General features: G+C 37.2%; 1 protein-coding gene across 1 annotated transcript; it reads right to left on the bottom strand.

Moving 5' to 3' along the window:
• Positions 1 to 687: 687 nt before the first annotated feature.
• On the bottom strand, positions 688 to 1,068 carry LOC148843836 (uncharacterized). Its single transcript, XM_088959459.1, has 2 exons — positions 882 to 1,068; positions 688 to 818 (listed from the first exon to the last, which is right to left on the bottom strand). Exons 1-2 carry the CDS (start codon positions 1,066 to 1,068, stop codon positions 688 to 690), a joined length of 318 nt encoding a protein of 105 aa, XP_088815585.1.
• Positions 1,069 to 10,891: the final 9,823 nt, after the last annotated feature.

Here is a 10,891-nt window from a genome sequence, read left to right on the forward strand (position 1 = left end):
TCTCGGGCTTAAAGCTTGTAACATGAGTTCACAATGAATGACAAAGGTCAATAAAGCTCAAAGGGGTTCAACAAAGGGGATAATTTATTATAAGGTAGGCTACTTGGCTTATGCAGGTTCTAACAAAAAGGCCTTAACCATGTTCATGCATGCTTGTGTCAATGTGATCTTGAAGAGAATCAAGGCAAGTTCTAGAGAAACAAATCCATCGAAGAATATCTCACATTAAAGAAAATAATGGGACTAATGTGGATGTGTCAGTCCAAAGGCTCAAAATCTTACCAGCTTTTGTCTACTAAATTTAGTCACTACCATTCTTAAGAAAAACAACTAGACTAATTAATTCTAAGTTGGAAGATTATTTATCCAATCATGTTATGAGCTTTTCAAGCTTAATTGAATCTTGCTCATGGCATATACAACCTAAAAAAAATCATTGAAAAGCACAAAAAACAGAACAAAACTATTTATTTTTTTTTCAAAAAAATGCAGAATTAAAACATAACCTAAATCAAATTTAAAGCACAACCTAAATCAAATTTTAAAACGCAACCTAAATCCCCTCCCCCATACTTAAAACTTACATTGTCCCCAACGTAAGGTGAAATGCAAAGAAAAGGGCAAAAATAACCAAACTATAAATGCATAAATAAGAAGAGAAAGAAAAAATGAACTTTCCTTTTTTTTTTAATTAGCATAAATTGGATCCTCAAGGTCCAATTGTTCCACATTCTCTACTTGGAAGCCTTCATGGAAATGCTTGAGTCTATGGCCATTCACCTTGAACGCTTTAGAAGTTGCTAAACTTTGAATTTCGACTGCACCATCAGGAAAAACATTAGTAACAACAAAGGGTCCAATCCAATGAGAATGCAACTTACCCGGAAATAGACGAAGCCGTGAATGGTAAATGACTTTTTGACCAACTTTAAACTCCTTCCTAGAGATCATTTTGTCATGAAAAGCCTTCGCCCTTTCCTTGTAAATTCTCACACTTTCATAGGCATCATTGCAGATTTCCTCTAACTCTTGTAGTTGCAACTTCCTGTGTTCTCCCCTTTCATCCATCATGGGTGGGTTCAAATATGGAATATGGGCTTACAAAATAGAGGGTAAAAGGTTTCCTATTAGAAATTGACAGCATAATGTAAGGAACATTACCTGACTGTTGTAAATCTGGAGAATCAATCAATGCTGCAATAGTTTCCTGCAAATTAGAACTCAAGGTTAACTCCTCTTTCTCAGGATGCTTACTAATGGAAATTTCCAATCATCCTTCCCATCAAGCTCAAAAACTTATTGTGCTAGAGAATCAATCACATTAACAGAATAAACATGATTATCATCACTAGGATATTTCATGGCATCATAAATATTAAACTTAACAATTTTACCATCAACTTCCATGGTAAGTATGCCACTATGAACATCTATCTTAGTCTTGGATGTTTTTAAGAATGATCTCCCTACCAGAATAAGAGTGGTTTGATCATCATTATCCATATCAAGTACATAGAAATTAGCAGGGAGAACCAAATCATTAACTTTCACAAGAACATCCTCAACTACACCCTTAGGGTAGGCATTAGATCTATTAGCTAATTGAATCACAACACTAGTTTTATTCAAAGGTCCAAGTTTCAAAGAAGCATATATAGAATATGGCATGGCATTGATAAAAGCTCCTAGGTCTAACATGGCCTTTTCTATTCTAGTGTTACCTATCATGCAAGGTATAGTGAACATACCTGGATCATTGCACTTTGTAGGGAGTTTTCTTTGAATGACTGCAAAAACATTCTCCCCTAATATTTCCTTCTCACACCCTTTCTGTTTTTGTTTCATCTTATGTGTACACAGTTCTTTCAGAAATTCAGCATAACGAGGTACTTGTTTAATAGCATCTAAAAGTGGAATATTTACCTTGTATCTACGAAAAGTCTCGTAAAAATCATTAAACTACTCATATTTTCTATATCCTACTAAAGCATGAGGAAAAGGAGGTATCGATTTATAATTGGAAAGAGGTGGAAACTTATGCTTGGGTACTTCATCGTCATTGGGAATGATGTCCTTCTCCTTTTCTTGCTTCGACGATGCAGGGGCTGCTCTCGTTGGAGCCTCAACCTCCTTACCACTTCTCAAAATGATTGCACTTGCATTTTCTTTTGGATTCACAACCGTTTGAGAGGGAAATTTCCCTGGACTTGCCACCTCTTAACTGACTAATTGCAGTTGCCATCTGGCTCATCTGATTGTCCAACTGTTTGGGCGAGCTGTTGTCCATGGGGGTGCAACTGATATTGCTGGAAAGTCAAGCGGTTGTGCGGATTCCCATAGCTGAGATTGGGATGATCCCTCCATCCTGGATTATTCGTGCTCGAATAGGGATCATATTTCCATTGTGGTTGCCCCGGAAAACCACCCGCCACGTGTATTTGCTCAATGGGCTCCTATTGAAGAGTTGGGCACATATCGGTTGGATGCCCTACTACCGAACAAATCCCACAAGCCTTCACCGTTTGCATATTACCTACAACCATTTGACGAACAAGAGAAGTTAGACTCACAATTTATTGTTCAAGGGATGAGATATTTACCTAATTAGCATGCTTAGATGGAGGGTCAAGCCTATAGCCGAATTGTTGAGAATTGGCTGCCATATTTGCAATCAAGTTTCTTGCGGCTTTGGGAGTTTTATCCACTAAAGCTCCTCCACTCATAGCATCAATCATGCTCCTATCAGTGGGTTGAAGACCTTCATAGAAATACTAGATGAGTAGCTGCTCACTGATTTGATGATGGGGGCAACTTGCACATAATTTTTTTAAAACATTCCTAGTATTCATGTAGGGACTCCCCATTGTACTGCCTTACACTACGAATTTCTATTCTAATGTTGGTCGCCCTTGAAGCTGGAAAATATTTCTCTAAAAATAGTCTCTTCATCTCATTCCATGTGGTAATACTCCCGGAGGGTAGATAATAGAGCCAATCCTTAGTCGAATCCTTCAAAGAAAACGAAAAGGCTCTTAATTTAATTTGTTCTTCAATCACCCCCGTGGGTTATCATACTCGTGCATACCACATGAAGCTCCTTCAAATGCTTGTGAGGATCCTCACCTACAAGACCATGAAAAGTGGGCAAGAGATGTATCAGTCCTGATTTTAATTCAAAAGTAGCATCAACATCTAAAGTAGGAAAAGTTATGCATAAGGGCTACTGATTCAAAGCAGGGGTGGCAAGCTCTTTCAAAGTTCAATTTCCAGCCATGATGTCTTCCTCTCTCAAATCAGAACCACTTACAGATAGGGAATCAAAAGTTGGATCGTTCTCTTTAGAATGGCTCTGAGCTTCCCACCTTAACCTACATAAAGTTCCCTCTATTTCTAGATTGTACTGCAAATCACCTTGCTTAGAGAATCGAGTACAGGCATAAATCAAGGAAACCCTAAACCCATGAACGACATAGCATAAAAAAATATAGAATGATGAAGATAAATAAATAAATAAAACAGAAAATATTCTACGCTAAAACACAAACAATCAAAGTGATCTCTATTTTTTTTTCAAAAGTTTGAAGAACGAAACAATGATCACTATAAGCATAAAAACCGATTAGAAAAACTCCCTGGCAATGGCACCAAAATTTGGCGTGCTGTCATAGGCACCCAAAAATAAAACCTATACTCCTGAAAATAAATGCAGTAGTGCGAGTAAGGGTCGTTCCCACAGAGAGTATCTAACCTAGTTTGTGTGCTGCATAAACAAAGATGGAGGGGGTTGGGTTGTATGTAACGAACCAGAATTAAAAAGAAAGAAAATCAGAATTAAAAAGAACAAAAATAAAATGAGAAACAATACAATTCAAATTACTAAAATTAATTAAAAGAATGAGTCTTGGTCTAAGTCAACATCGACCATTAGAATTTCACTACTGCTCATCGATGCAAAGATAAATAAATTCAGCCTTTGAATATTCATTGTAGGAATTATTTTCCTGCATCTCCCTAATCTCAGTTAACTAGAAAACAAGCAATTCTCTTAACCCTCACTACTGAACAACCCCTAAACAATTGTTAAAGATTTAATCCAGCAGTAGCCTTAAGCATTAGAGATTGATGAAGCTAAACAACACAAGTACAAGCGGTTGCATTTAATTCAGTCGAGTGTTCTTCCTAAGATCTAACTATTTCTGACGCAGTAAATCATTATACCCTAGTTGCTTCGTAGATTAGAGGTATCAAACAATTACAGATCTAATATCTAACCTAATAGTAGATTGCAATGAATAATAAACTAGTAGGCCTCCTAGCAATCATACGAAATCATCATGAACATAAACAAAGAAGAACATTCGATATTCAAAGTATAAATCAAACAATGAAAATCAAATTAGATCTCACAACTTTGTTGATTCTAAGGCTTCTGTTTCCTTCAACTAAGTATCAGAGTTTAGCCACACATGGTCATGGTGAAAACTCAAGAAAAATCAGAGAAGAGAGATCTGAATTAAAGTTAATCTAGGAAATCTGGATCTGGGATAAAACTGTGAAAACTGGACAAAGTAAATTTGGATTAAAGTACATATGGATCTGTGAAAACTGGATTAAAGTAAATCTGTGAAATCTGGATCTAGAATATTTTGAAAAACTGGATTAAAGTAGATCTGGGAAATCTGTGAAAAATTGGATTAAAGCAAACCTAGGAAATCTAGATCTGGGATATTTGTGAAAAAACTGGATCAGAGTAAATCTAGGAAAACAACTGCAAAAAACTGGATTAAAGTAAATATGGGAAATCTGGATCTGGGAAAAAACTTGCAAAAAAATGCATTAAAGTAAAACTGGGAAATCTGGATATGGGATAAAATTGTCAAAACTGGACAAAGTAAATCTGGATTAATGTACATCTGGATCTGTGAAAACTGGATTAAAGTAAATCTGTGAAATCTAGATCTGGGATATCTATGAAAAACTGGATTAAAGTAGATCTGCGAAATCTAGATCTGGGAAATCTATGAAAAACTAGATCAGAGTAAATTTGGGAAATCTGGATTTAGGAAAATAATTGCAAAAAAAAAAAAGGATTAAAGTAAATCTAGGAAATCTGGATCTAGGATAAAACTATGAAAACTGGACAAAGTAAATCTGGATTAAAGTACATCTAGATATGTGAAAACTGCATTAAAGTAAATCTGTGAAATCTGGATCTAGGATAAAACTATGAAAACTGGATTAAAGTACATATGCAAAAACTGGATGAAAGTAAATCTACCACTAAGAAAAACATGTTAGAGACAAACAAATCAATCACAAAGCACCAACAAATATTTTTTTTAGCTTTTTTTTTTTTTTCTTTTCTTCTTTTTTTAGAACATTTTGGAAGATTTGACAAAGTTTCAGACATTATTCTTCTCTTTTTTTTTCTTTCTTTTTTGTTTTTTTTCTTTCATTATTTATATCATCTCTATTTACTCAATTAAAATTAGTATTGGTCAAACGAAGAAGATTTACAAATGGGATTTATAACGCGGGTCAAGGCATAAAGGCTGACATGACCGATGGATTTTCTGGATACGCAAAAGACTATAATGTGATGGTAAAGCCAAGATGAAGTAGAGTACGTACTTAAAAGGTCAAGTATCTCAAATTGTGGCACAAGTATTCAATTATTAAGTAGAGCACAAGGACATGAAATATCAGAATTATAAGAAGGGAAAACCTCAAAACTCGAGGGCAAAAGTGCCTTCAACCTTAACTCATATGAGAGTAATTATGTCCAAAAAGTCCATGTCTAGTTCGCTCAAATGAGAGCGTATATCTGGTTACTACTCAAAATTCATTGAACTCAAAAGCATGCGTGATGGAATTGTAAATTGTTGAACTAGGGATTCACGGTAAGAACAACCTTATCATAGGGGGTCTGCCCCAGTTTTTTTTCCTCTTTTGGTAAACAAAAAAAAAGGTGGGTTGTGAAATTGATACTTTAATGGAGCGAGTGATAATTATGATCCTTTATCACCAACCAATTAGGTCTGTCCAGTGCTGATTTGTCGATTTTTCAAAGATTGAGGAGGTCTTGCTCATTAGGACGAAATGTGGTATGGGATGGAGGTTACAAGTGTTGGGTTAAATGGTCCAAATAACCATTAATGGGAGACATCAGATGCATGGATCATCTCCTAGGAAAATTGATTCAAGGTCTACTTTCCTCATCACTCTTTCATCCCTCTCTTTTTATTCTTCTCTATTTTTTCACCTTTTTTTTATAGTATCTTTTTATCAAGGCTTTCTTCATAGCCATATGCTAGAGATTGCTCTTCACATTCTTCCTCAACATGAATTGTGCATTCTTATTGATCAGGGAGGAGTTTATTTTGGGATGAAATGTAAGTGGGTAGGAAAATTAAAACTGGCATGTGGGTGTCATCATGAAAGATCCCATAGCAATAAAATCATCCTAACTACCCCAATTTATATCATCTCTATTTACTCAATTAAAATTAGTATTGGTCAAACGAAGGAGATTTACAAATGGGATTTATAACGCGGGTCAAGGCATAAAGGCTGACATGACCGATGGATTTTCTGGATATGCGAAAGACTATAATGTGATGGTAAAGCCAAGATGAAGTAGAGTATGCACTGTAAAGGTCAAGTATCTCAAATTGTGGCACAAGTATTCAATTATTAAGCAGAGCACAAGGACATGAAATATCAGAATTATAAGAAGGGAAAACCTCAAAACTCGAGGGCAAAAGTGCCTTCAACCTTAACTCATATGAGAGTAATTATGTCCAAAAAGTCCATGTTTGGTTCGCATCAAATGAGAACATATATCTGGTTACTACTCAAAATTCATTGAACTCAAAAGCATGTGTGATGGAATTGTAAATTGTTGAACCAAGGATTCATTGTAAGAACAAACTTATCACAGGGGGTCTGCCCAAAAGGTGGGTTGTGAAGTTGATACTTTAATGGAGCGAGTGATAATTATGATCCTTTATCACCGACCAATTAGGTCTGTCCAGTACTGATTTGTCGATTTTTCAAAGATTGAGGAGGTCTTGCTCATTAGGACAAAATGTGGTATGGGATAGAGGTTACAAATGGTGGGTTAAATGGTCCAAATAACCATTAATGGGAGACATCAGATGCATGGATCATCTCCTAAGAAAATTGATTCAGGGTCTACTTTCCTCATCACTCTTTCATCCCTCTCTTTTTGTTCTTCTCTATTTTTTCACCTTTTTTTTATAGTATCTTTTTATCAAGGTTTTCTTCATAGCCATATGCTAGAGATTGCTCTTCACATTCTTCCTCAACATGAATTGTGCATTCTTATTGATCAGGGAGGAGTTTATTTTGGGACGAAATGTAAGTGAGTAGGAAAATTAAAACTGGCATATTGGTGTCATCATGAAAGATCCCATAGCAATAAAATCATCCTAACTGCCCCAATTTCTTCTAACTATTTCTGGATTTATCACTTGCCCATTCATTGATCCTTTGTGATAATTGCCCCACATTCATTATCAACAGAGTTATCAAAATATCATTCCCTTTTCCTTTTTTTTCTTCATTTGTACACTTCTCTTCTATTTATTTTCATTTTTTCTTCCTTTTTTCTTTTCTCTTTTTCTTTGAGCTCTTACTCGATTGCTCTAATTGTATTATGCTTGTTTTGACACCCACTCGCTGGAAAGTGTTTATTATGAAGAAGAGGCCAACAAGAGGCTCAAAGGGCCCACTAAGTGATTTTACTACATATTATCAGGATTGAATGCCTAAGGTCAAACAAATGACTAAGGATGGCCTCCTTTCATTTCATTATCGACTACACGTTGCATATTGAAGAATCATATGTCGAGCAAAGCCCCCTTGGGGTATTCTCCATCCTATTTTTCTCTTTCTTTGTTTTCTTTTCTCTTTTTTTTTTCTCTTTTTTTGTGGTTTTTTTCTTTTTTTTCAACCCTTTGATGATCCCTGATGTGCATTCTGTGGGTTTGGCTAGTTTATCGAAAAAAAGGTCTAATGTATAAACTCAACTGGTTAACTAGCAACTTTTACAAATTCAAGGGGTTAATGAGGGAAGATGAACGACCAAGGATGGCCTCTAGTCCTTTCTTTGATTAATCAACAGAGCACTAGCTTAGGGTGGTGACTTTGTTCTATGCCGGCTCAGGCAATATTCAAGGGGAATGGACTATGTTTTGGTAGTTATAATTCTGCTCCAGTTTGGACAAGAAGGATGGCTTTATTACGGGTTGGGAGGTTAACAATAAGTTCAACTATAGAGCTTTTGATCAACAACCAACCTTCCTCAAGCATGCTTTTGGGACTTTGAGAGGGGATAACACTACCTTCTTCTACGGGCAAATAGTCCTGAACGGACCAATCACTCTCTTATGAGTAAGCTTTTCAGGCAAGGGAAAGAAAAATAGGGGAAAATAATATTTTATTTATGGAAGTGGCCGGACCTATGAGATAGGCTGCTCTATGTACCCCTTTGAAAGGGATAAGGCCGAACGTAGTTCAAAACGGAACCGAGCCTCATTAAGGAGGAAATTTTGTGCCACTACTCGATAACTAATCTAGCAATATACATCGGGTTACCAGTCTAGATCAAAGCATTCTTACACCTTTCCTTTTGAATTTTGGATTTTATTTTTTTTCTTCTTTCTTTGTTTTTTGAATTTCCTTTTATTTTATTTTATCTCTTTTATCCCTTTTTTTTTGCATTGACTGGTTTTGCATCAGAATAATCGTGAATCACTATATTAGTATCCAAACTAGGCATATCTCTATAATCCCATTGCAGAAATATCACTGTTTCCACTAAGCTCGCTCTTTGCTCATGGGACAAGTCTACTTCATTCGATACTTCCTCTGGCTCACTTTCAATACCCAAATTTATGGCCTCAGATTCGACTTTCGGATTATTCTCTCCAAATCACTCTATTTGATTAAGAAGCTCCTTCAGAATTTCCTCACTAGGATCTTCTTGTTCAATGCCCACGAAGGTGAAGTCCAACTCAATATCAAAATTGTACAACTCAAGTGTGAATTCTTAGAACAAGAAAGTAATGAGGGGAAATAAGAAATACTTACGATAGGGGTCGTACTCGTGATATGGGTTGCGCTACATACCCTTGTGAAATGGGATCAGGCCGGACGTAGTTCCGCTAGTGTCATGGAATGACATAAAACATTATTGTATTTTAACTGTTTACATAAGAAACTCTCAATATGAATAGAAGTGGGGTAGAAAGCATTGACTCCTCATTTTGACATTACAATTCAAACTAGAGAAAATGATCAAAACTAAGTGTTGGCTCCCAACACTATGGGGCAGGCACTCCAACTGGTAATCTCTCATGGGTGGATTAGATGCACTGGATCGACATGGTCGTCTTGGTCAATCTCGCAAACATTACCATTATAAAGCTCTGAGCTAAGCCGAGGATGGGATTCTTCTTCTCCCTCTTTTGGATTAACAAAGATCTCCATTCCACATTCTATGAAGTTGATGGATGAACTGGGACCGGATCCATGATTAGGAAGAGGGTTTTGTGTTATGCCTATACCTGGTTGTGGTGGGGGTCTGATACTGGATTGAAGGTAATCAGGTTCTTGTCAATCAAATCCTGGATAGTGGACTTCAATGTTATGCAATGATCTGTGGTATGGTCAGGCCCTTGGTGAAAAGCACAATATGCATTCTCGTCATAATGCTTAGGTTTGGGCTCTTGAGGTGGGTTACACTTCAATAGTTTCATGTATCCTTCTTAGACCATGGTAGACAATAACTGAGAATGAGGATACGGGACCTAGGTGAGTTCTATCCATTCCCTGCGGGGACGAGGAGGAGCCGTTGGGGGACAGATATGAGGCACATTGTTGTACCTAGGAGGGGGATGTTGGGGGTCTACTATAAGTGCAGGTTGGTAGGGCATCACCCGGTTCGGTGGTTGCGGTCTAAGTGGAGGGTTCATTACCAAAGGTGGTATGGAAGGTGCAGGTTGAGCATGAACGGTGGCTACAAAGCCAGTTTGTGGAAGGGGATAGATGGAGACTGCATGGATCTCAGTTTCAACCTTCGGCCTGGGTGAAGGTCTCTTCGGTCAATGAGTAAAGTTAGTCGGGTTTCCTACCCCAGATATGACAGAATTCATGTGCCCATGACACATAGACTCTTCTATCCTCACAACACCCTTGACAACATCACTGAAGTCCTTCAATGGTTGGACCACTAATAGTGTGTGGTAGGGATCCTTCAGGGTCCTAATGAAGGACCTAACTATTTTCTCATTAGGTAGGGGATAGTGGAGCTTGGATGCCACCTCATGCCAACGGTAAGTATAGTCCAGGAATGATTCCCCTAACTTCGGACTCACCAGCTCCAGATCGGCTCGGTCTAGTACCAACTCCATGTTGTAAGAAAAACGGTCAAGGAATGCCTCTAAGACATTTTTTCCATGATTTCTTTTTGTCCTCCTCCAGGTTAGTGAACCATGTTCTTGCACTACCTGTCAAACTTTTTTGGAAAATCTAAATAAATAACTTTCGTCGGACCCATACTGAAACAGATCTCCGTAGAAGATTTTTAAATGAGTTTGAGGGCAACTCTTACCATCATATTTTTCAAAATCTGGGATCTTAAACTTCTCAGGCAGCTTAGCATAGGGGTAAAGAAATAACTCTTTAAAGTTTGTGGCCCCTAAATTATGCACTCCTTTCACTTGTCTCATCTCCTCTTTCAATTTTTCTACATCATCCTTTAGAGGGGGTTGAAATAGGGGAGGTGGCATAGAGAATTTGGGTTCCTCCTCCCCAAAAAGAGTTGGGGAGGGTTGGGTATAAGCTTGTCCTAGGAAGCTAAAGGAAG

This window comes from Nelumbo lutea, chromosome 8 (genome assembly GCF_056320005.1).
Source record: "Nelumbo lutea isolate HS-2025 chromosome 8, American lotus-T2T, whole genome shotgun sequence".
NCBI lineage: Eukaryota > Viridiplantae > Streptophyta > Magnoliopsida > Proteales > Nelumbonaceae > Nelumbo > Nelumbo lutea.

What these genes read in the sequence shown, in the direction of transcription:
- LOC148843836 (XM_088959459.1), bottom strand. Translation starts at nt 1,068, where the DNA reads ATGGATGAAAGGGGAGAACACAGGAAGTTGCAACTACAAGAGTTAGAG. An exon ending in ACGGCTTCGTCTATTTCCGG is followed by an intron (nt 819 to 881) that starts GTAAGTTGCATT and finishes CTGATGGTGCAG; the next exon opens with TCGAAATTCAAAGTTTAGCA.